This window comes from Hordeum vulgare, chromosome 3H (assembly GCF_904849725.1).
Source record: "Hordeum vulgare subsp. vulgare chromosome 3H, MorexV3_pseudomolecules_assembly, whole genome shotgun sequence".
NCBI classification, from domain to species: Eukaryota; Viridiplantae; Streptophyta; class Magnoliopsida; order Poales; family Poaceae; genus Hordeum; species Hordeum vulgare.
The window spans coordinates 22707010-22732724 of NC_058520.1; the positions used below are offsets into that span (position 1 = coordinate 22707010).

Consider the following 25715-nt stretch of genomic DNA (forward strand, 5'->3'; position numbering starts at 1 on the left):
AAGGAATATATTGCTGGTGGCCACGCATAGTAGTCTAGAAAGGACCAGGTTGGCGAGAATGGCTAGGAGCGACCCAAGCCACATCTCATTCCCCATTACTTTCACCAGCACAGACGGAGGCCCATGGCCGCTCGGCCGCATCACCAGCAGCGAGAGGAGCTCCCGACATGCTCTTCCTTGCCGGAGAAGCCAAGGGAGGCGGGATTCCAAGTGCCTGCACAGAAGCCGGGCTGGCGGGAGGCCATGGCCGCAGCAAATTGGTGTAGGAGCCGGCGAGCTTCGTGTGGCGGCGTTGGTGCTGGTGGCCCAGCCGGCAACGTTGCCTGAGCCGGAGGTGAGGCTGGGGCCGCATTCGATGACTCCTCGTCCTCACGCTTGATCTGGACTTGGAGGTCGAGGGCGGATGGCGCGGCAACGAGGGGTGCGCCGGCTTCCTCGTCCGGTGGCGGCGAATCGAGTTCAGGGACCAGACCATATCCCGGCGGCATGAAGTGCTCCGGGTCCTCGTCGCTTAGTGTCGGCGTCGGCGTCGGCGTCGGGAGGTCCATGTACGCGTCTGGACCCAACCCCGGCGGGAACTCGTACTCCTCGAGTTCGGCGGTCGGCGTTGGCGACGGTGGGTTGAAGATGACGGCCGGCTGCGGAGGACTCGCGCCGTAGCCCTGCATTGGGCAGAAGGCGATGCCCCTGCGGGCAGGGCAAGGCCCGTACCCGTGCTCCCGCCTCTACCTGCGGTGGCCCGACGACACCAAAGGAAGCGGCACCGCCGAGCTGGCCGCCGCACACCGCGACCTCCTCCTCTTCAGGCTCGTCTACTTTGACCTCCACCTCACATATGACCACTTCCTTTGCGTGGCATCCTCGGATCCTGTGCCGCACATCGAGCTCAAACGGCTCCCCCTTTGCACCATACCAATGGTCCTACCTCCCTTTTTCAAGGAAGACACGGTGGAACCCATGACCACACATCGATGGTTTCTGTCCAACACAGTAGGGCTCGTTCGTGGATCATCCCCTGGCCATGAAGATGAGTTTGTCCTCGCACAGCTGGCCAGCATCACTAATACACCGGGCACACACGATCTCAAGGAAGCTGAAGTGTGCGTGCTCCGCTCACGCGTATCAGCTACCGATGATGAAGGCAAATGGGAGCTTCAAAAAATACCCATCCAGCATAAGGAGCATCAATACTGGCGACTCGACGATTGGTCGACGAGCGCTGTCACCACCTTCAACAACCTTATTTGCTGGATTTGCTACTACACTGGAGGTATTCTATTTTACGATGTGTTCGCGGAAACGCCCCGCATCTCTTATCTACGGTTACCTACCCACAACCGTCCGTTATATCGAGAAAGGGGTTTTCTTGAGGTGAACCGCAGCATATGTGTCACCGATGGGGGTGACGCTCTCAAGTACACTTCTGTTGTTCGCACCGATGATCGGCTCTGTGGCCCGCTTGAACATCGCGAGGGTTATAGAATCATTGCTGATATTTTGAAGACAACGGAGATTGCTGACATGGAGTGGGTCCGCGAGCCGATAGTGACGGCTTCTGAGTTCTGGCGTCACAACACCTCTGAACGTCTCCCGCGTGATGCCGTCCCCGAGTACCCTCTTGTGAGCATGCACGACCCTAGCATCATATACTTTCTGCTGTCCGAGGAAGAAGAAAAGATTAACAAGGTTTCGGTCGTTACCATGGATATGGTCACTAACAAGATGATTTCAGTTTTTCCATACATTAAAGGAGAGGAAGACCTCTATGGCGAAGATGCCGACATGGTGCAAGAAAAATCCCACCTTCTCAAGTCCTTCCTTACATCCGAGTTCCCCAAGTTCTTGAATCTCAAGTAGGCATTGATCAATGCGCTCAATTTCTTGTACTTCTAGAGCATTTTAGAGACAATAAGTCTGTGATATGAGTGCAATCATTCTAAACTTTAGTTTGACGCAAGCTCATTGTGATGACATGGTATCTCTATGGCTCTATCCTAGTTGTTAATTATTAGAACGTTAGAAAGGAAGCCCAGTTTTCTATGTGCGATGGCCACCCCGGCTGGCTGGATTGGTGTTGAGAAACCCCGGCTAGCACGTACGTAGAGGCACTTCTAAGCCATTCCGCGGGAATAAAATAACCAGCCGCTAGGTACTTCAAAATTACTGACCTCTTTCCTCCTATGGTTATGGTACGGCATGCAGCTAACCAGTGCAACTAGATTCTTCTAGTCTAGTACTCACTGGATTTAGGATGATTTCGTAATCAAGAGAAGAAGAAAACTAAAGAACTGAGATGTCTGTTTGCTGTAGGATTTTTTCATAGCATCTCACTTAATGATAAAAAATCTTAAAAATTAGGCTAATATGAACACAATACCAAGGAATCTATGAACGGATGTTGCACATAGGAAAAAACTATCTCGTGCGAAGAAATCCCGCGACAATCCTCTATGGTCTCCTTCGACTCAAGAAAAAAAGGGTGAAGGAAACACATAGGACAGTATTTTTTTTCCTCGGTGCCACTGTTCAAGCCTTTGGCTGAAAAAGTAATGCAACAAAGTAAATTTCCTTTACTCCCAGTTAAAAATGCATGTTTTACAATCTACTTGAACCTTCGTTCTTACAAGCATGCAGCATGAGAATTTTAAAATTATTATGCTATTTATTTAATAAATATTTTACAACTATATACAATAATTGAACAAAAAAATCATAAGCATTTTCAATTTTAATTATCATATTATTATTATTATTACTCTAATGTTCATGTTTCATACAACCAAATCTTACAAAAATATGTTGTAAAATATCCCCGCAACAAAGTCTAGGGTGTCATCTTCTTTTTTTTTAGAAAAAAAAAGAGACAGCCGAGCTAGATAGGAAAAAAACTCATTAGGGAACAAATTAAGTAGGCTTAGTTGAATACTCGTTGTAGTCAAGGTGGCTGAGCCTGTAAATGCACTTCAGCTTGTTATCTTGCATGTTGTAAGAGTGTCCCCAAACAGAACTAGCAGAGCCAAAGAGCTCATTATCAACATGATATATTTGAGTTCCGCTCCCGTCGCCGTTGTTGTTGTAGGTAGCGTGGTAAGCATCCATGAATATTTCATAGTTTCCACTGACACATTTGTCCGCAGTCACTCCGCGCCAAGCGAGCCCTTCGTCATCCTCAGACCCAGGCCCCCCAACTCAAAGACATGGAACCCATATGGGACATATGAACCATGTGGCCCGCAGCAATTCATCAAGACCTTGACCAAAAGCAGCTTGTGCGGTAGTGCAACAAGGTGAAGGTACTCAAACTCCTCTCGCTCACTACTACCGCATAACTTGAAGCCAAAGTTAAACGTCGCTGGGGCACCTCGATCTGGTAAATGATCTTGAGTGTCATGGCATCGAACACGAACGTGACATAGTTGTTGTCCATAGCAAACATCTTGCCATCAAAGTAGGCAAATTCGAGGAAGCTAGTATCGGAATTAGAGTTGTCAATCATTGTCGAAGTGGAAGTAATTTGAAAGACCGTGGTAGTTGTCGTAAGAAACATGACTGTAGTGGGCATGGATCTTGATCTTAAGCTGTCGATAATGATAGACCACCGGTTATATATATTTTCTATATAAGCTATCCATGTCGAAAAAATCCGCTTCACTATCGGTAAACTGCTCGTCTGAATCCTCGGAAGAAGGCACTTCTTATGAGTTTTTCGTCGTGATCTTCGTAAACGATCTTCTCGCAGGAACTCCCCTCGCGGGATGAGTGTGCTTGGTCATCATGTATGATTATTTGTTATACATAGTGCCATGGTCTTGATAACCGTCCCCGTCGTCCCTCGTCCAGTTTATGATTGGGATGTGGTATATTTTCTTTTATAACTATTTGTTGCATATCTCGTTTATATGACAATTATGCACATCAAGTTAAAATACATATTTTTCTCTAGAAGGTATGTGAAGTGGAAATTGGAACCGACCCTCTTGTCAAGAAGTTAAATTTAGTTAAAAATAAAATGAGTATTTGAAAGAAAAATTAAAAAGAATTGACGAAGAGAAGATGAAATTGGAGTTGTATGTTGCAGATGTCGTCAATGATCACAAGATCAACATGGATGCAATGCGTCTTGGTATTGTGATCCTTCAATGACACCCCACATCTACTCGCGCCTCCTTTCGTGTTCGTTCTAGCTAGGCCGGGCCTTATCCTAGGCGTCCTTTTTTTCTCATCTGTTTTAAGCTTGTTACTTGTATGGTTTTTGGTCCAGTTTTCCTTATAAACGGGGTCAATTTGTTTAGGTATTCGATCTGATTTCCCTTATAAACTGGATTAGACAAAGCTTGAGGGGTGACTCTTGGCTTTGGCAGCTTTTTGAGCAATATATTCAGACGGGAGGATCCCCTCTCCCGACTGTTAAAAAAAGATCACTTGAAGCAACAAAAGGCATTAGACCAGGTAACCCCTAAATTACACCCCTAGCAAGAAAATTGACAAAATTGGCATGACCAAATGATAATTGATTCAGAGAAAAGAAAACAGCATGAAAACACTATTTTACTGACGTAATGAACAACCAAGCAGACTAACATATCACCATTCTTTGCTAACAGTCATTGCACATCACCCTGACGTTCATATGAATATCAGAGACTACACAAATCAAGTGCAACACAGACGAACATCTTCATTTTCTGCAGCAAATTCAGTTCTAAGTAACAACAACCCATGTAGCTGCAACTAAACTAGAAGCAACAAAAGGTATCTTCATTTCAGCTCAGGACAGGGGCAGATTCTATCTAATTAAATCCTTGGGGGTGGGTATTAACATTACATGATTAGCCAAGTGTTAATTGGGTTCATATCATTCCTCTTGTTCAGAAGAAGCAGAAGCACGCCACTTCACTTCCGCCTCCCAGCGCAATTGAGGTAGTCATGGTGGCCATGTTTTTAAGGCGTCGCCTTATGGACGCTTTAGGCGGTAAGGCGCCATGACTAAATTATGCTGCTGCAACTGACAAACTCATATGGCAGACATATGTATATGTAACAGAGGATTTGCTGGCAACAGTGTGATTAACGACCAACCAGATGAACATGTAACCATAAAACCATTCCTTTCTAGTCAGTCGTTGCCAAAAAGATTCAGTACCGATAATATACCAAAGCCTTAAACTTCAGATAAACACCAGAGGAGACTGAACAGAACAAGTGCAGACATCTTAATGCTCTGCAGCAAACCCATTAAGTAGTAACTAGCTGCCATTAGAGCTCGCATAACCGTAACAGCATCACGAAGAGCAATAAAAGGCGTCGCCGTGCAAGTTCTGTGTAACTAAATCCTACTATGTAGGTATTAATGTTGGAACTCAACCCTCAAGATCGATTACATTAAATCACGATAAACACACGCACACAAAATCTTGTAGCCAAGGGCCCTTGTCGTGTCCTAATTTTCCCTTTTATTGCTTCCTTCTGTCTCAACTCAAGGTCATGGTCGTGTGTATATATATACACAGCCAAACCAACCAACGCATCAGACCAAGTCTTACACGGACACCAACTCAGCCAATGCAAGGCAATAGCCACACACGTATCCTACTAGTACTTCTACATCTGATTACAAGCACTACTAGAACACGTATGAGACTGGTACCAAACCTAGTCGGACGTCTAATATTTCGTCTACCAAAAACGTCATCAATTAACCTAACCTAATACGTACAACGACTAGTACTCTTGGTTCTGTACCTCTAAGCCAAAACCTGCCCACTACAAAGTCTGAACCGACTTGGACTCAAACTACACGTACCGGATACAGCCTACCACTAGAACACTGCTAACTTTCCACGGCAGCGCTGATCACACACAACTAAACATAGCAACGTAAATAAGATTATCTAACAATTAACACAATATAACTTCACTGGGTGTTAGTTGGAGCCATCTCATTCATCTTCATCAGAAAGTGGAAGTTCGCCTCTCGGGGCAGTTGCGGTAGTCATGGTCAAGTACATATTCCTTACAGAACCCGCACAGCCTTCCTTTTTTTCTGTGGATTTGCCTGGTACACAGGAGGATCTAGTCAGTAACAACTATATACAACTATTCGTAAGTGGAAAAAATGTTTTCAACAGAGGACATGGCATGCCCATATCATAGCTAAATGGATGATTTACTGCGAGTAAAAGAATGAATAGCATCAGGATAAGTCATGTGCAGCTTCTAAAAATTATCATAATATTTTAAATATTAAGATGCGCTAGTTATATCAAGTTTTTGGGACATGTCAATGAGATATAACACTATGGAGATTGCTTGCTTAATTCATACATTATAGCACCCAAATAAAAGTAATGTGATGGCCCTAGGAATATAGGGGCTAAGGCAGAATGAAAGTAATTTGTAATACACTTATACACATAACATCTACAGCTGGCTCAGTAGTCAAGACAGAGGCAATTAATCTAGAGGCACACGGGTATGAATTGAATTCCGTGTAGAGCTTACGGTCTTTCTGTAGTACTCATTCTCAGCTCTCAACTCTTCATTCTGCTTCTTCAAAGACTTGTTCTCCTCTGTCTTGAGATGCAACTCCAGTTTGAGTCTCCGAACCTGTTCGGCATCGAGCTCTTCGGTCTTGCTAACGATCTGCAGCCTCACCATCTGATTCTCAGCTCTCAGACACTCACCTGCAATAATACAAAAGATTATCAAGAAACTCATTGTGTATTTTGAAATGTGCGGGTACTAAGAGCTAGTGATTATTTTTTCTATACCGTGACTTGTTTTGTTCTGGATTTCAATTCCAATTGGTTGCACTCCGTTCGGTGTCACACTCACAGTTGCTTTCCTCTTCCTTCCTTGCTCCCAGCCTCCAATCTGAACATACTTGTCCGCAGAAACATACTTGTCTGCATTTGAACATTTCACTTGCACATTACTCGAAATGTAACAAATAAATCACAGATAATGAGGCACACATTCTACTCATGATGAAAGTGCATACATGGAAAATGTGTTCTATAAGTAGCAATTGCAACAAGGTTTGTGTGATCAATACTTCTTTATACCTTGACCTTCTTTGTTCTGGATCTCAAGCAGCCCGCTTCCAATCTGTATGTGGTTGTCCCCAGAAACATGCTCGGCTGCATTTAAACATTTCATTCGCATGCCACCCAAATAAGTAAGTAGTAAATCTCAGAGACACCAAAGCACACACTCCAGTCATGATGAACTGCATACATGGATATTGTGTTCTATAAGTAACAATTGCAAGAAGGGGTGATCGATACTTCCTCATACCTTCACCTTCCTCTTCACCTTCAGAAGCCCGTGGCGTACTTAGTTTGGCGGCTGCTTCTCTGTTCCTTCCCTGCAGCTCACCTTGACGCGGAAAATGGCCATCCTCAGAAACCCCCTCCTCTGCAACTGATATTTCCATTTGCAACATCACTCAGGTATCAAAATCCACTCAATTTCATAGATATAGCACCAATTGAATGGAAAGCCAAGAACATTGCCGGTCTACGCCACAGCCAGTACCAAATGCTCTGCTCTGCTACTGATTGTGTTGACATAAATGTAGTTGTACAGACTGTACATAAATATAGAAAACAAACGCATTTGGCTGATCGTTGATTAGGATTCACATTGTGGAGTCGATCGATTCAACGGTTTTCTCGAGAAACCCCTAAATCAGGGACTGAACCCCCCCCCCCCCCCCCCCCCCCCAAAAAAAAATCCCCATTCTATCCGGGAAGCCGCTTGCGATTTCCGGAGCTGCGAGCCATGAGGGATGGCTGCGGCGGCGAGAAATTGAGGCAAGGGGCGACCGTTCACGGCGATCCAAAATGAGAATAACTAACGCCGCTGCCGTGTACTCCCGCTTAATCAGGGAATTACCGTCGCAATCGCGGGCGGCGCCCTCCCTCCCGGCGGGCGCGTGGGCGTCCGGCGCCAGCTCCTCGCCCGCCAGCACGCACGCATTCTCCTGCTGCTGCTGCACTAGCTCGAAACCGGAATCGGAGGAGTCCGTCCCGTCCTCGTCCTCGTGTTGCCCTTGGTCGACGGTGCGGCCATTGTTGAATGTCTCCCACCACCTTTCGAAATCGTCGGTGGCGGTGGCGGCCATGCGGACGTCGGCCGGCGCGAGAGCGGAAGAGGAAGACTCTAGTCTAGTGCTTCTCCCTCTCTCCGTCTCCGGAGGCCGGCTGTGATTTGCGAGTGGAGTGGGGACTGTGGGTGGTGTGGTGGGTGCGGACTGCGGAAGAAACTAACTACTCCTAGTCGAGTTTACTCGTTTTAATGAACTTTCCACCTTCCCGCCGTACGCACGAAGTAGTGCTAGCATCAATTTCATTTCCTACGACTAAAGACGTCCGTACATCATAGATATGTCACGGCATGTTTGTTGGGCCTGCTTGGGAACGCTCCAGCAGCTGTGAGGGTAAGAGGAACTCCAACCCGCTCACCCAAACAAACGGATGTTTTGTGTCTGCCTTATGTTTGTGTGGGCCGACTTATTTGTCATTTTTATAAATAGGTCGGCCGTATGTCTAACGAAACGATGCAATTTCCGTACATGCAAAATAGTTTTTCATAAAAAAGATCTGCGGTCATAGATTATGTCAGCAGCCATGTCATCATCAAAAGTTCACGCCGATGATATGATAACGGTCAGCATACATATGCTTGCCTCTAAAAAAAAGCACGCGGTTCATGCTAGATGCTTTTCCCAGCGGAGACATGCCAGCATACAAAATGTTTCGCAGACGGCATCTCGACGCAATCCTAAAATGTGCATACTTTTGACTATCTGGTCAAATCATAGTCCTAAAATGTGCAGACTTTTGACTATCTGATCAAATCATAGCAGTTCTACAATGTGCATACTCATATGCCAGGTAAATGGAGGATTTACCGGCAACAGAGTAATGGGCAACAAATAACTCTTGATTTGCTAGTAATTTGTTTCCCATAAGATTCAATACTAATCAGGCTAGACCTTCAAGTTCAAGTTCACATAAACATCAGAGGAGACATTTCATGTTCTGCAGCAAACCTGTTTCTAAGATACGTGGTAACTAGCTGCCACTAGAGCTAATATAACTGCAAGAGCATCCCTAAAATCAACATAAGGCTTGCACACTGCCACACGAGCAGATTCTATAGAACTAAATCCTACTACTAGTGTGTAGGTACTACACAGCATAACTTTACAGGATGTTAGTTGGAGCCATCGTCTTCTTCAGAACAAGCGGAAGCGCGTCTCTGGGGGCAGTTGCGGTAGTCGTGGTCGGCATATTCCTTGCAGAACCTGCACAGCCTTCGGGTTTTTTGTGGCTTTGCCTGGTACACACAAAGGATCTGGTCAGTAAATACTAAATACATACAAGTGCTGGTACGAGTAGAGCATTCTGTGTAGAGCTTACGGTCTTCTTATAGAACTCATTCTCAGCTTTAAACTCTTCAAGCTGCCTCTTCAGAAAGTCGTTCTCCTTTTTCATAAAATGCAATTCTAGTTCGAGCCTCCAAATCTGTTCAGCCTCAAGCTCTTTCGTCTTGCGAACAAGCTGCAGCCTCAGCATATGATTCTCAGCTCTCAGAAACTCACCTGCACTGACACAAAATATTACCGAGGAATGGCATTGGCGTATTTTGAAATATGCGAGTACTCCCTCCGTCCTAAAATAACTGTCTCAAGCTTAATACAACTTTATATTAGAGCTAGTACAAAGTTGAGACACTTATTTTGGGACGGAGGGAGTACTAAAAACTAGTGATGATGTTATTTTTATACCATGAGCATTTTTGTTCAGGATCCCAGATCCAACCGCCTGCAGTTTGCCGGCTGTCACGGCTGCTTTCCTCTTCTTTCCTCGGAACTCACCTCCAACATAGTTATCCTCGGAACTCACCTCCAACATAGTTATCCTCGGAAACGTACTCCTCTGCATTTGAACATTCCGTGTATGCACCGTAGAAAATTCAGTCAATCTCAGAGATAACGAAGCATGGATATTGTGTCCTATAAATAGCAACTGCAACAAGGTGCGGTCAATATATACCTTGACCTTCTTCGTTCTGGATCTCAGCCCGCGGTGTATTTGGTCCGGCGGCAGCTTCTGTCTTCATTCCCTGCGGCACACCTTCAAGCTGAAAATGGCCATCCTCGGAAACCTCCTCCCCTGCAAATGAAATTTTCATTACCACTCAGATCTCAAAATCCAATCAATCTCATAGGAGGCATATATATAGATAAAAGCATCAACTGTATGGCACAAGCTCTGCTCCTCGGAACTGCTCTCTCTTGCTACATTTGTACTCGATGGTTTCAACGGCTTTCTCAACGAAAACCCTAGATTAGGGACTGAACACCCGATAAAAAATTCCCCAATCTGTCCTGGAAGCATTTTAGAAGCTGCTCCCGATCTCCGTAACTCCAAGCGATACGAGATGGTCGAGGCGGGAATCGAAAGCAGCAGGTGATCGTTGGTGGCCATTGAAGATGAAGATGAAAATGAAAATAAATTAGTGCTGCTGCCAGATTAATTAAGGAAGTGCGTGAGTGTCCGGCTTAATTACCGTTGCAATCGCGGGCGGCGCCGCTGCTGCCCGCCGTCCCGGCGAGCGCGTGGGCGTCCGGATCCACCTTCCGGCCGCACTCGCCCGCCGCCAGGCCCGCATCCTCCTCCTCCTCCTCCGCGCCATGCTCCCCTTGCTCGAAATCGGAGTCGGAGTCCACCATCGGCTCGTCCTCCGCGGCGCCGCCGTTGTTGAAGGTCTCCCACCACTTGTTGACCTCGTCAGTGACGTGGGCGGAGGCGTCGGCCATGCCGATGGCCGATGCCGCCGGCGTTGGTTTTTGAGTTGCAGCGAAAGTTTTGGTCAGTTGTGATTTTTTTTATGTTGTTGATTGTTTTGGAAGAGCTTATCACGTTTGCCGCGTTAGGTCAGTTGTGATTTGCGAGTCGTGCGTGGCCGTGGCTTAGTGGGTGGTGGGTGGGCAGTAAAAGGTTTTTTTTTTTGAAAAATGGAAAATATATATTGTTTTTTCACCTACCCGCTCTACGCCACTACCTTCAAGCCCAGACGCACCGCTATATGAGCATCTACAGCCCGCCCCGCCCCTTAGGTCTCGTTTGGTTAAGGGGGATTGGAAAGGTTTTGAGAGGGAGGGATTTCAGGGGATTGGGTGAATCCCTTTGTTCCATCCAATCCTCTCAAATCTCCGGGGCTTTGCTTCCACTAGTCCTCAGAAGAGGGTTTTGAAACACATGGATAGAAAGGGATTGAAGGGGAACGGAGGGGATTGGGCTAAGCAAACCCCTCCTACCAAATGGGCCGAGGATCTATGGGGTTTCTGGCCCTCCCGAGGATTTTCCTCTCAAAACCTCACCAATCCCCGTTAACCAAACGAGGCCTTAGGGTGTGTTTGGTTTGAGGACCGAAAGTCATGCAATGTCATGGTTCCATCTCAAAGTCATGGGTTGGTTCCATCCTTGTGTTTAGTTGATGATAAAAAGTGTCATGGGTTGGTTCCGTCCCGGTGTTTAGTTGGAGAGATGAAATGAGAAGAATTTGATGCCACTCACCTCTTCGATATAAATGGTGAGATTACGCCTGTGAACAAATAAAGTTCTTTGCATTTGACAAGCCTATAATTTAAATTTTTAGTAACATTTTCTTTCTATTTTTGACACATGTAAATAAAAATATATGATCAAGAGTACATACCAAATATTTACGAAAAATTATCACAAAAATGAAAAAATAACCACGAAAAAAATAATCACGAAAACGAAAAAAATAACCACGTAAAAATAACCAAAAAAAACCACGAAAACTTTTGTTCAGGTGCGGGGGTGAGCGCGGTGAGAAATGCTTGGTTATTTCTTTTTTTCTTTGCTTTCATGGACGAATAACGTGTCAATTCCTCTAAATCGGCGGAATCACTTGGTGAAGCATCTGGAGGGAATATTCCTTGCATGCGGATGACCCAATTCCGGTTCCTAACTCAACTAAACACGAGAACGGCTCCTAGGGATGGAACCAACCCGTCCGATTCCACCTCATCCTGAAACCAAACACACCCTTACACCGTGGGCACGCTTAGGGACGCATTCGTTGACACTGCGCGTCGAACTCTCATATGTTGGGTCACACATTCACCCACCCCAAATGTAATTTTTAAATTCATGCAATCCATGCACGTCGATCATCCGATACAAATTGTTCGAATTCAACGTCGGCGTGGCAGGGGAGACATCTACTCACACCATGTCCGCGTCTACCTGCGACGCGGCCACCGTCTCCCTCTCTCGCTGCCGGTGACGCTGCAACTTCCGGATGACGTTCTCTACCTTGCAAGACGCAGTGGAGGAAGGGACGCCAACGGACAAGGCAGACTGCGCCTCCGTCGCGGCGGTCGGAGACGGGATGGAAGACATCACGACAGCATATCGAGACCCGTGTTGAGGATGAGGAGCAAGAGTGATGGACGACAAGGGCTCGGTCGCGAGAAATGTTGGAGGGCGGCAGGAGAAGGAGGAAGGATTTGGTGCACTATGCGGTAGGGGCGGGATGTGAGATTCTACATGGCGGGCGTGCTCGGACGCGCTTGTGCGCCCCCATATCCACCTCATATTTAGGCTGGATATGAGGGGTGCCGGTCAGCCCGGATGTATGAGGCACGTTTAAGAAGCCCCTCTGGGTCAAAATTTTGTGACCGGACGGGTATGAGGGGTCCGGATGTAGATGCTCTAACCATCACAGAAGAGGTTCTCGAAAAGCAACACCCACAAACGTTGTCATTGTCCTATCAAAGAACCTAGTTTTTCATCCTCGGAGAAGTCCGAGCTCACCTAAAAACAATGCCTTCAGTAAGGCCACTTCCAGGTACAGCCAACTCGGTACTCGAGGAGTACCATCAAAAATGCAGTCCTCAAGTGTTGTCGCCCCGCTTATCGAGGCCATTGTTGTTAGTCATCAAACACCTCGCACACAGTCTTCATCGCATTCAATACACACTTTCACAAAATCTTAAAGACCCCTAATTGCAGCCGCCATGACATTCTCCACCTTTATCAATGCCTTGAAAATCTTGACTTAGACATGTCCCATGACACCTATAAAAAGCGCAGCTTCGCATCACACCCTTTCTCAGGCCGTGATGGCTGATAATATGAATGCACACGATCGAAATGTTTCCGATCTAAATATCCAGGAGCAACGCTAATCCATATAGAACTCCGACTTGGAAGACCGAAACTCATTAGCGGAAAAGTCCAATAAGTCGTCATCCGGCAATAAGTCGTTAACTCCACGAGCCGACGACCACAACGGAGCCGGCCACCCAGGACCCATGTCGCCCTGCTTAAGCGGTTGGATCGTCCCCTCTATTGTCTGACACCCCTGACCGCCTAGGGCACACCACGTTGACCCGACACACTGCCACGCTGTTACGCCCACCACCAGCGTTGTAGAGGCCCCACGCGAGGAGAAGAAACCACCCTGTCATGGCCTACAGGGATTTGTCCGGTTGCGCTCACTCCAGACGGCGACATAGGGGCGAGAGGAGGAGGGGGATCCCCGCCAGCGGCGGCTGGTTTAGTGCAACATTGAGCAGTAATCACAGAGTGGATCCACATTAACACATATGGTCCAGTCGGGGCGCATCATATCAAAAAAAGGTCGAGCATGTGTCATCTCATTCTGAAACGTGTGGTGCTGAGACTGTTGGGAATATGCCCTAGAGGCAATGATAAATAGTTATTATTATATTTCTTGTTTCAAGATAATCATTTATTATCCATGCTATAATTATATTGAATGAAAACACAGATACATGTGTGGATACATTGACGAAACAATGTCCCTAGCAAGCCTCTAGTTGGCTAGCCAGTTGATCAAGGATAGTCAAAATTTTCTGACTATGTGCAAGTGTTGTCACTTGATAACTGGATGACATCATTAGGAGAATCATGTGATGGACTAGACCCAAACTATGAACATAGGATATTGATCGTGTCATTTTGTTGCTATTGTTTTCTGCGTGTCAAGTATTTATTCCTATGACCATGAGATCATATAACTCATTGGCACCGAAGGAATACCTTGTGTGTATGAAACGTCGCAACGTAACTAGGTGACTATAAAGGTGCTCTACAGGTATCTCCGAAGGTGTCTGTTGAGTTAGTATGGATCAAAACTGGGATTTGTCACTCCGTCTGATGGAGAGGTATCTCGGGGCCCACTCGGTAATACAACATCACACACAAGCCTTGCAAGCAATGTGCCTAAGTGTAAGTCACGGGATCTTGTATTACAGAACGAGAAAAGAGACTTGCCGGTAACGAGATTGAAATAGGTATGCGGATACCGACGATTGAATCTCGGGCAAGTAACATACCGAAGGACAAAGGGAATGACATACGGGATTACATGAATCCTTGACACTGAGGTCCAACCGAAAAGATCTTTGGAGAATATGTAGGATCCAATATGGGCATCCAGGTCCGGCTATTGGATATTGACCGAGGGGTGTCTCGGGTCATGTCTGCATAGTTCTCGAACCCGCAGGGTCTGCACACTTAAGGTTCGATGATGTTTTAGTATAGTTGAGTTATATGTGTGGTTACCGAATGTTGTTCCGAATCCCGGATGAGATTACGGACGTCACGACGGTTTCCGGAATGGTCCGGAAACGAAGATTGATATATAGGGTGGTTTCATTTGGTCACCGGAAAGTTTCGGGCAATTCCAGCAGTGTACCGGGAGTGACTAATGGGTTTCGGGTGTTTACGGGGAGGGCCCCACCCACCCGGGAGTGATCCCAAGGCCCTAGGGTGGCGCACAAAGTCCTTAGTGGGCTGGTGGAGTCAGCCCAAGAGGGCTATGGCGCCACAAGTAAAAATACCAAAGGAAAGAAGAAGAAAAAGGGAAGAGGGAGGTGGGAAGGAATAGGAGGACTCTTCCTTCCCAAACCGAATTGGAGGAGGAGTCCTCCTCCACCCTTGCGGCCGGCGCACCCTTGGGGCCCTTGTGCCCTAAGGCTAGCCCCTCCCATCCTCCTATATATATTGGTGGTTTTGGGTTTTTTGAGACACAACTTTGCCACGTGCAACTCAAGCCTATTCCACATAGTTTTACCTCTACATCGGATTTCTGCGGAGCTCGGGCGGAGCCCTGCAGGAGTAGATCATCACCACCACTGGAGCGCCGTCACCCTGTCGGAGAACTCATCTACTTCTCCGTCTTGCTTGCTGGATCAAGAAGGCCGAGATCATCGTCGAGCTGTACGTGTGCTGAACGTGGAGGTGTCGTCCGTTCGGTGCTAGATCGGAATGGATCGTGGGATGACGGTGATTTGAATCACGAAGTTGTACCACTACATCAACCACGTTTTTTAACGCTTCTCGATCAGTGATCTACAAGGGTACATAGATCTAATCTCCTCTCATAGATGGACATCACCATGATAGGTCTTCGTGTGCGTAGGAATTTTTTTGTTTCCCATGCAACGTTCCCCAATAGTGGCATCATGAGCTAGGTTCATGCGTAGATGTTATCTCGAGTAGAACACAAAAGATTTTGTGGACGGTGATGTTCTATTTGCTGCCCTCCTTAGTATTTTTTCGATTCGGCGGTATTGTTGGATTGAAGCGGCCCGGACCGACATAACTCGTACGCTTACGAGAGACTGGTTTCATCGACTGACATGCAACCTCGTTGCATAAAGATGACTGGCGGTTGTCGGTTTCTTCAACTTTAGTTGAATTGGTTTTGACCGAGGCGGTCCTTGGAGAGAGGTTAGATAGAAATTTGCACATCTCCGTTGTGGTTTTTGCGTAAGTGAGATGCGATCATACTAGATACCCATAGCAGCCACGTAAAACATGCAACAACAAATTAGAGGACGTCTAACTTGTTTTTGCAGGGTATGCTTATATGATATGACCAATGACGTGATGTGATATATTGGATGTATGAGATGATCATGTTGTAATAGTTAATATCGTCTTGCACGTCGATGCTACGACAACCGACAGGAGCCATAGGATTGTCTTTAAACTAAGTTTGTGTTTGCAGATGCGTTTACTATATTGCTAGGTCGTAGCTTTAGTAGTAATAGCATAGATAGCACGACAACCTCGATGGCGAGACGTTGATGGAGATCATGGTGTGGCTCCGGTGACAAGAAGATCATGCCGGTGCTTTGGTGATGGAGATCAAGAAGCACAAGATGTTGGCCATATCATGTCAGTTATGAATTGCATGTGATGTTAATCCTTTTATGCACCTTATTTTGCTTAGAACGACGATAGCATTATAAGGTGATCTCTCACTAAAATTTCAAGATGAAATTGTGTTCTCCCCGACTGTGCACCGTTGCGATAGTTCGTCGTTTCGAGACACCACGTGATGATCGGGTGTGATAGACTCAACGTTCACATACAACGGGTGCAAAACAGCTGCACACACGGAACACTCGGGTTAAACTTGACGAGCCTAGCATGTGCAGACATGGCCTCGAAACACATGAGACCAAAAGGTCGAGCATGAATCGTATAGTTGATATGATTAGCATAGAGATGCTTACCACTGAAACTATTCTCAACTCACGTGATGATCGAACTTGAGTTAGTGAATTTGGATCATGTACCACTCAAATGACTAGAGAGATGTACTTTTTGAGTGGGAGTTTATTAGTAATTTGATTAGTTAAACTCTAAATATCTTAAACATAGTCTAAGTCCACTTTGCAATATTTGTGTTGTAGATCAATGGCTCACGCAACAGTCACACTGAATTTTAATACGTTCCTTAAGTTGCTCCTGTAAGCTGTGAAGAAGGATTATGTCCTTAATGCTGCGCTAGGAGATGAACCACCCTCTACGGCTGACCAAGATGTTAAGAACGCGTGGTTAACACGTAAGGAGGACTACTCAGTAGTTCAATGTGCAGTCTTGTATGGCTTAGAGCCGGGACTTCAACGTCGCTTTGAGCGTCATAGAGCATATGAGATGTTCCCGGAGTTGAAGTTTATTATTCAGAAGAACGCCCAGATCGAGAGGTCTCAGACCTCCGATAAATTCTATGCTTGCAAGATGGAGGAGAATTCATCTGCCAGTGAACATGTGCTCAAAATGTCTGGGTACTCAAACCGTCTAACTGAGCTGGGGATTGAACTCCCGCAAGAGGCTATCACTGACAGAATTCTTCAATCACTCCCACATAGCTATAAGAGCTTTGTGTTGAATTATAACATTAAAGGGATGAACAAGTCACCCGACGAGTTATTCACGATGCTGAAAGTCGCAGAGTCTGAACTCTGGAAAGAGCATCAAGTGTTGATGGTCAATAAGACCACTAGTTTCAAGAGAAACGACAAAGGCAAGAAGGGTAACTCCAAGAAGAGCGGCAAGCCTGTTTCCAATCCGACGAAGAAACCCAAGGCTGGACCTAAGCTTGAAACAGAGTGTTATTATTGCAAGGGACTGGGCCACTCAAAGCGCAACTGCCCCAAGTATTTGGCTGATAAGAAGCCGGCCAAGGAAAAATCAGGTATATTCGATATATATGTTATTGATGTGTACTTAACCAACTCTCGTAGTAGTGCCTGGGTATTCGATATCGGTTCTGTTGCTCAAATTTGCAACTCGAAGCAGGAACTGTGGAATAAACGAAGGTTGGCGAAGGATGAAGTGACGATGCGCGTGGGAAATGGTTCCAAGGTTCATGCAATCGCCGTCGGCACAGTTTCACTTCAGTTACCATCAGGATTAGTTATGAACTTAAATAATTGTTATTTAGTGCCTGCGTTAAGCATGAATATTATATCTGGATCTTGTTTATTGCGAGACGGTTACTCGTTTAAGTGAGAGAATAATGGTTGTCCTATTTCTATGAGTAATATCTTTTATGGTCATGCACCCAATGTGAGAGGATTGTTCATATTGAATCTTGATAGCGATGATGCACATATACATAACATTGAGACCAAAAGATATAGAGTTAACAATGATAGCGCCATGTTTTTGTGGCACTATCGCTTAGGTCATATTGGTGTAAAGCGCATGAAGATACTCCATTCCGATGGACTTTTGGAGTCACTTGACTTTGAATCACTTGACACGTGCGAACCATGCCTCATGGGAAAGATGACTAAGACTCCGTTCTCCGGAACAATGGAGCGTGCAAGTGACTTGTTGGAAATCATACATACCGACGTGTGCGGTCCGATGAGTGTGGAGGCGCGCGGCAGATATCGTTATTTTCTCACCTTCACTGATGATTTGAGTAGGTATGGATATATCTACTTGATGAAGCACAAGTCTGAGACGTTTGAGAAGTTCAAGCAATTTTAGAGTGAAGTTAAAAATCATCATAACAAGAAGATCAAGTTCCTACGTTCTGATCGTGGGGGTGAATATCTGAGTTTTGAGTTTGGTGCTCACTTAAGACAATGTGGAATTCTTTCACAGTTGACACCGCCTGGAACACCACAGCGTAATGGTGTGTCCAAACGTCGTAATCATACTTTGTTAGAAATGGTGCGGTCTATGATGTCTCTTACCGATTTGCCGTTATCGTTTTGGGGTTATGCATTAGAGACAGGTGCATTCACTTTAAATATGGCACCATCAAAATCCATTAAGACGACACCATACGAACTGTGGTATGGCAAAAGACCGAAGTTTTCGTTTCTTAAAGTTTGAGGATGTGATGCTTATGTCAAAAAGCTTAAGCCTGAAAAGCTGGAACCCAAAGCGGAAAGGTGCGTCTTAATAGGTTACCCAAAGGAGACAGTTGGGTACACCTTCTATCTCAAATCCGAGGGCAAAGTGTTATTTGCTAAAAATAGAGCTTTTCTTGAGAAGGAGTTTCTCTCGAAAGAATTGAGTGGGAGGAAGATAGAACTTGATGAGGTTGTCGAACCTCTAGTCCCTCTAGATGGTGGCACAGGGCAAGGGGAAACCCCTGTCGAAGCGACACCGGTTGAGGAGGAAGTTAATGATGATGATCATGAAACTTCAGATCAAGTTCTTATCGGACCTCGCAGGTCGACAAGATCATGTACTACTCCTGAGTGGTACGGTAATCCTTTCTTATGAATCATGTTGTTAGACAACAATGAACCTGCAAATTATGAAGAAGCAATGGTGGGCACGGATTCCAACAAATGGTTGGAGGCCATGAAGTCCGAGATAGGATCTATGTATGAAAACAAAGTGTGGACTTTGGAAGTATTACCTGAAGGTCGCAAGGCTATTCGGAATAAATGGATCTTTAAGAAGAAGACAGACGCAGCCGGTATTGTGATCGTTTATAAAGCTCGACTTGTGGTAACTCATCGAGCCGACGAATTTTATGACTATCTTTTTGGGATTGCCACAAGGTTTCATAAAAAGTTCTATAACTCGCCGCGACTCACTGAGCCGGCCGCCGTGACTCACTGAGCCGGCTTAAGCTCTTTTGGGTACCACTAGAGCCTTGAAAACTCGTTTTACCAGCCGAGACTCATTGAGCCGGCTATGGTGTAACCAACACTATTCTGTCATATACATGCATCATCTTGCATTGCATCATGCATCATACATACATATCATGTCGGTCTTCAAACCGGGTCAAAGCATAAACTTCTGCAGGAGCAAATAAATCTTTGATAGCCAATATGGTTGGATTTTCATCATGGTTCATCGTAACTAGTGTTAAATGATTGGGGTTTTTAAGCCAGCTCGGAAGAATTGACTATTGTCGAAGAGCCGCCCTATCACATATAATGCCGAGTCATCTAATTGACCGGCCCTTGGATTTCTTCAACTTGTGCTCTATAATAAACTACAACACTTATGTATTTCTCAAAAATATATTTGCTGGGTCACATTACAACCACGGTCAAGGATTTCTTTCATCGCAAAGGTATCATGAGAGTGGATATGATTCTACAATGGAAGGAATAGTCCCAAGTTGCTACAGGCACACAACCCGATACTTGGGGGCTACATTATTCAAATCAAGATTACATCAAAGTATGAAAGTCCCACGTCGCAGCAAGCATGCACCATGACACTTGGGGGGCTAATGCAATCCGCTTTTCAAATCATCACATCATCAACAGACCTGGCTACCTCAAGGAGATAAGCCGACCCTGGAGAGCTACATAACGCTCTTTATCCAAGTATGGATTCAAGGAAGCACCGGCTCATCATTTTTATAATGACCCGCTCCTTGGGGGCTACACATTGCCGCTCAAGGTTACATCATCAGATTTACAAAGTCCCTGCTCATTATTGCATAATGACCCAGCCCTTGGGGGCTACATCATATGATGTTTTATTTTCAAAGAAGAAGAACGTGGAAGTCCCGAGTCGCCGCAAGCAATCGACCTGTCACTGGGGGCTACACTACTCAGATCATAATTTCTACAGTCCCAGGTTGCCACAGGCAAGACAACCCGACCCTTGGGGGCTACAACACTAAGTTGTTTCACAGATCATGAGGTTCAAATTAAAGACCCAACCCATCACACACTGATGACCCGACCCTTGGGGGCTACAGGTAATATGGATATATAAAAAAATTGAAGAGCACATTTCATTTCGCCATGGAGGTGAAGCATTGAAAGACCGGATCAACATCACACGGATTTCTTTATCCCCAATAGTTCGATATAGTCAATTGGAGTTCAGTTGTTTGACGGTGCACTACCAATAATCTTGACCCGCCATTAGCAATCATGACTCGCCATTGTCAATCATAACCCGCCGAAGCAAGAGAAGCTGGTTCAACATTGTGTGGATTTCTTATTCCTCAAATTTTCATCAAGCCAAAGCATTGGAGGTCGACTCAATGGCATATGTATTTTATTGCAAAGGACACGTACCAACAAGATGATTGTAAAGACGGCTCGTTAATATGAATAAGAAACCCGGATTTTTCAAGGCGCCACTTCAGTAAATCAAGCCGGCCAGAGGAGCAAGCCGGTCCCTTAACATATTTATTATTCTTATTTCAGGAGCTTACCTTGAATAAATTCAACCTAACATGGGGGCTAATGTTGGGGATATACCCCACGGTGTAACCGGCTTGAAGTATGATCTGCCAAGGACTTGGCGACTCACCGGTGACTTAGCAGTGACCTGGCGGGCGGGACATACATGACCCGGCAGGCGACCCAGCCAAATGACGAAGGCCCAAGGCCCGACGTACACCGTGGCATAAGGCGACTCATAGAGAGGCCAGGAGGGCCGACTCACAAGAGAAGGCCCAAGAAGAGGAAAGACTCCCACAAGAAGGAAACAAGACCCGGATTAGGATTCAAGAGAGACTAGTCCTATTTCTACTCCTAGTAGGACTCTACATGTAAACCTACCCCTTCCACCTATATAAGGAGGGGTAAGGCGCCCCAAGAGGGACAAGATTGACAACTTAGATCTAGACAAGTCAAATCATGAGATAGATAGATGAGACACCCACGAGATTAGAGGTGGCGATTCTACACACTTGTAATCGAGATCATCATCTTCATCAATGAAACACAAGCAGGACATAGGCTTTTACCTCCATCAGAGGGGCCGAACCTGGGTAAACTCGCGTCCCTCGATTCCGACCAACCCCTCTCAAGCCACCACATGGTTGCGATGGCCTCACACCTAAGTCCTTGCACGAGGACATCTGCCGTGATAAAAACACGACAGGTAGCGATGCTTAAGTCCGTCCGAATCATGTTAGCAATAGCTGTATTTTTCGATCATCAAATCTGACAGATCGATGTCAAAACGGCGTTCCTTAATGGTTTTCTTAAGTAAGAGTTGTATATGATGCAACCCGAAGGTTTTGTCGATCCAAAGAATGCTAACAAAGTATGCAAGCTCCAACCATCCATTTATGGACTGGTGCAAGCATCTCGGAGTTGGAATAAGCGCTTTGATGAGGTGATCAAAGCATTTGGGTTTATACAGGAGGTTGGAGAATCTTGTATTTACAAGAAAGTGAGTGGGAGCTCTGTGGCGTTTCTAATATTATATGTGGATGACATATTGCTGATTGGAAACAACATGGAGTTTTTGGAGAGCATAAAGGATTATTTGAATAAACATTTCTCTATGAAGGACCTGGGAGAAGCTGCTTACATTCTAGGCATAAGATCTATAGGGATAGGTCGAGACGCCTGATAGGACTTTCACAAAGCACGTACCTTGATAAAGTTTTGAAGAAGTTCAAAATGGAACAGTCCAAGAAGGGGTTCTTGCCAGTGTTACAAGGTATAAAATTGAGTAAGACTCAGTGCCGAGCAACTGCGGAAGATAGAGAACAAATGAGTTCCTTCCCCTATGCTTCAGCCATAGGTTCTATCATGTATGCAACGTTGTGCACTAGACCAGACGTCATCTTGGCCATAAGTATGGCAGACAGGTTTCAAAGTAATCCAGGAGTGGATCACTGAACGGCGGTCAAGAATATTCTAAAGTACCTGAAAAGGACTAAGGAAATGTCTCTCGTTTATGGAGGTGACGAAGAGCTCGTCGTAAAGGTTTACGTCGACGCAAGCTTTGACACTGATTCGGATGACTCTAAGTCTCAAATTGGATACATATTTATTCTTAATGGGGGTGCGGTAAGCTGGTGCAGTTCCAAGCAAAGCGTCGTAGCAGATTCTACATGTGAAGCGGAGTACATGGCTGCCTCGGAGGCAGCAAATGAGGGTGTCTGGATGAAGCAGTTCATGACGGATCTTGGAGCTATGCCAAGCGCACTAAATCCAATAACTCTGTTCTGTGACAACACTGGTGACATTGCTTTAGCAAAGGAACCAAGGTTTCACAAGAAAACCAGGCACTTCAAATGATGCTTCAACCTCATCCGCGACTACGTCGAAGGAGAGGACGTAAATATTTGCAAAGTGCACACGGATCTGAATGTAGCAGACCCGCTGACTAAACCTCTTCCACGAGCAAAACAAGATCAACACTAGAACTGTATGGGTGTTAGATTTATTACAATGTAAATCGCATGGCGATGTGAGGACTAGATTATTGACTCTAGTGCAAGTGAGAGAGTGTTGGAAATATGCCCTAGAGGCAATGATAAATAGTTATTATTATATTTCCTGTTTCAAGATAATCATTTATTATCCATGCTATAATTGTATTGGATGAAAACATAGATACATGTGTGGATACATAGACGAAACAATGTCCCCAGCAAGCCTTTAGTTGGCTAGCCAGTTGATCAAGGATAGTCAAGGTTTTCTGACTATGTGCAAGTGTTGTCACTTGATAACTGGATCACATCATTAGGAGAATCATGTGATGGACTAGACCCAAACTATGAATGTAGCATATTGATCGTGTCATTTTGTTGCTATTGTTTTCTGCGTGTCAAGTATTTATTCCTATGACCATGAGATCCTATAACTCACTGGCACCGGAGGAATACCTTGTGTGTATCAAACGTCGCAACGTAACTGGGTGACTATAAAGATGCTCTACAGGTATCTCTGAAGGTGTCCGTTGAGTTAGTATGGATCAAGACTGAGATTTGCCACTCCGTGTGACGTAGAGGTATCTCGGCCCACTCGGTAATACAACATCACACACAAGCCTTGCAAGCAATGTGACTAAGTGTAAGTCACGGGATCTTGTATTACAGAACGAGAAAAGAAACATGGATGCTAGTAGATTTCTTTTTGTAGAGCACCTCACAACCAGAGGGCCCTGAAACACCTATACTTATATCTAGTATAAAAAATGTCTGTCCTAAAACAATACGTGAGTTGCAGGAAAACAAAAGCGACTTCGATAGACGCAGGAACACACAATCGAACGACCACGGAGCCGAAGGACGGCCGCGCGATCAGTCGGTACTAGATAATATTTTCCCAAAAGATAATGCATGGATGCTAGTAGATTTATTTTCAGAAGTACTCTGCATACGATACGATACGACATATCATACCAAAATCGTATGCCAAATTATCGTATATAGAGTAATTCCGTTTCTTTTTTGTCCCGGTGCATCTGAAATAACCGGTTTCTGGAAAATCTTGGAAATTTAGGTTTTTTCCGCCCGAATGAATTTAAATGAACTTTGAATTTGATTTTTTTTTTGCTGTGTGAAAAAATATATGAAGACGTTAACCTACTGACTAACGTAACTCCCTCATGCTCGACTGATCAGTTGGGTACACTCTTTCGCCCGCTAGGTCATGAGATTGGATCCTCTCGATCGGCTGCAGACATGATCTCGACTCATAAACCAAATGAGAGTTTACTTGAAGTGCTAGATTACACTGCGAATAAACATGGAAGAGAATGACATGCTAATGAACCAGGGATAATTCTGTTATCTCTTTTCGTAGGGTTCTTCTTGGACCTCGACTGGCAGCATGGGATGAAGTACTCACTCGTTTGGAGGTCGTTCAACTGTCACATGGATGCTAGTAGATTTCTTTTCGTAGAGCCCCTCACAACCAGACGGGCTCCGAAACACCTATACTTATATTCAGTATAAAAAATGTCTATCCTGAAACAATACGTGAGTTGCAGGAAAACGAAAGCGGCTTCGATAGACGCAGGAACACACGATCGAACGACCACGCGATTGGTCGGTACTAGATAATATTTTCCCAAAAGATAATGCATGGATGCTACTAGTTTTTTTTTCAGAAGTACTCTGCATAAGACACGATACGACATATCATACAACATCGTATGCCAAATTATCGTATTTAGAGTAATTCTGTTTCTTTTTTGTCCGAGGGATCTGAAATAACCGGTTTCTGGAAAATCTTGTAAATTCAAGGTTTTTCCGCCCGAATGAATTTAAATGAACTTTGAATTTGATTTTTTTTGCTGTGTGAATATATATATAAAGATGCTAACCTACTGACTAACATAACTCCCTCATGCTCGACTGCTCGGTTGGGTACACTTTTTCGCCCGCCAAGTCATGAGATTGGATCCTCTCAGATCGGCTGCAGACATGATCTCGACTCATAAACCAAATGAGAGTTTACTTGAAGTGCTAGATTACACTACGAATAAACATGGAAGAGAATGACATGCAGATGAACTAGGGATAATCTCGTTATCTCTTTTCGTAGGGTTCTTCTTGGACCTCGACTGGCAGCATGGGATGAAGTATTCACTCGTTTGGTTCAGCTGTCACATGAATCAGATTTTTTTCAATGAAAATTGCATCAAAATGGCAAGTTTTCGGTCAAGTTCATGTATGATGTGCTGGCTCATAACGAGGTGCCGGTTGATAACAGAAAATTGTGGAAGCTTAGGATTCCTCTAGAAGTGAAGATATTCCTTTGGTTTTTTAATAAAGGTGTCATCTTAACCAGGGATAATTTGGCACGACGCAAATGGCAAGGATGCAAAAAATGCGTCTTCGGTCATCACAACGAGTCTATCAAACACTTATTTTTTTAGTGTAAGTTTGCTAGATCTGTGTGCGCCATTGTCCAAATTGATTCAAACCTATACCCACCACGTAGTGCACGGAACATATTCGGCAACTGGTTGACGGGTATTCACAAACATATTCCTGTTCACATTCTTGTGGAAGCGGCTGCTTTATGTTGGGCAATATGGCTTACCAGGAATGATATATTTTTTAACAAAAAATGTGTTCCATCTCCTGTGCAGGTTATTCATGTATGTTCGCGATGACTCCGTATTTGATCTATCCTGCAGAAGCCGGAAGACAGG

At 45.0% G+C, this 25715-nt stretch overlaps 3 protein-coding genes across 5 annotated transcripts; 1 reads left to right on the forward strand and 2 right to left on the reverse strand.

Moving 5' to 3' along the window:
* Positions 1 to 676: 676 nt before the first annotated feature.
* Positions 677 to 1978, forward strand: LOC123439349. The gene has a single exon (XM_045116074.1). It carries the CDS (start codon positions 682 to 684, stop codon positions 1855 to 1857), a length of 1176 nt encoding a protein of 391 aa, XP_044972009.1. The 5' UTR covers positions 677 to 681; the 3' UTR covers positions 1858 to 1978.
* A 3345-nt stretch (positions 1979 to 5323) lies between these two features.
* On the reverse strand, positions 5324 to 8298 carry LOC123442678. Its single transcript, XM_045118784.1, has 6 exons — positions 7897 to 8298; positions 7297 to 7422; positions 7065 to 7139; positions 6771 to 6905; positions 6502 to 6683; positions 5324 to 6055 (listed from the first exon to the last, which is right to left on the reverse strand). The coding sequence occupies exons 1-6, from the start codon at positions 8123 to 8125 to the stop codon at positions 6014 to 6016; spliced, it is 789 nt and encodes a 262-aa protein (XP_044974719.1). The 5' UTR covers positions 8126 to 8298; the 3' UTR covers positions 5324 to 6013.
* Positions 8299 to 8949: 651 nt separating this feature from the next.
* LOC123442680 lies at positions 8950 to 10942 on the reverse strand. Of its 3 annotated transcripts, XM_045118785.1 has the most exons (5): positions 10266 to 10572; positions 10062 to 10181; positions 9794 to 9944; positions 9426 to 9607; positions 8950 to 9342 (listed from the first exon to the last, which is right to left on the reverse strand). In XM_045118785.1, exons 3-5 carry the CDS (start codon positions 9918 to 9920, stop codon positions 9220 to 9222), a joined length of 432 nt encoding a protein of 143 aa, XP_044974720.1. In that variant the 5' UTR covers positions 9921 to 9944; positions 10062 to 10181; positions 10266 to 10572; the 3' UTR covers positions 8950 to 9219. The 3 variants fall into 3 exon arrangements, with proteins under 3 accessions (XP_044974720.1, XP_044974721.1, XP_044974722.1); XM_045118786.1 differs by having other exon boundaries at positions 10062 to 10572; XM_045118787.1 differs by lacking the exons at positions 8950 to 9342; positions 9426 to 9607; positions 10266 to 10572 and adding an exon at positions 10579 to 10942 and having other exon boundaries at positions 9808 to 9944.
* Positions 10943 to 25715: the final 14773 nt, after the last annotated feature.

What these genes read in the sequence shown, in the direction of transcription:
- LOC123439349 (XM_045116074.1), top strand. Translation starts at nt 682, where the DNA reads ATGCCCCTGCGGGCAGGGCAAGGCCCGTACCCGTGCTCCCGCCTCTAC.
- LOC123442680 (XM_045118785.1), bottom strand. Translation starts at nt 9,920, where the DNA reads ATGTTGGAGGTGAGTTCCGAGGATAACTATGTTGGAGGTGAGTTCCGA. An exon ending in CCTGAACAAAAATGCTCATG is followed by an intron (nt 9,608 to 9,793) that starts GTATAAAAATAA and finishes GTGTCAGTGCAG; the next exon opens with GTGAGTTTCTGAGAGCTGAG. An exon ending in ATGAGTTCTATAAGAAGACC is followed by an intron (nt 9,343 to 9,425) that starts GTAAGCTCTACA and finishes TGTGTGTACCAG; the next exon opens with GCAAAGCCACAAAAAACCCG.
- LOC123442678 (XM_045118784.1), bottom strand. Translation starts at nt 8,125, where the DNA reads ATGGCCGCCACCGCCACCGACGATTTCGAAAGGTGGTGGGAGACATTC. An exon ending in CCAGAACAAAGAAGGTCAAG is followed by an intron (nt 6,906 to 7,064) that starts GTATAAAGAAGT and finishes GTTCAAATGCAG; the next exon opens with ACAAGTATGTTTCTGCGGAC. An exon ending in ATGAGTACTACAGAAAGACC is followed by an intron (nt 6,056 to 6,501) that starts GTAAGCTCTACA and finishes CCTGTGTACCAG; the next exon opens with GCAAATCCACAGAAAAAAAG.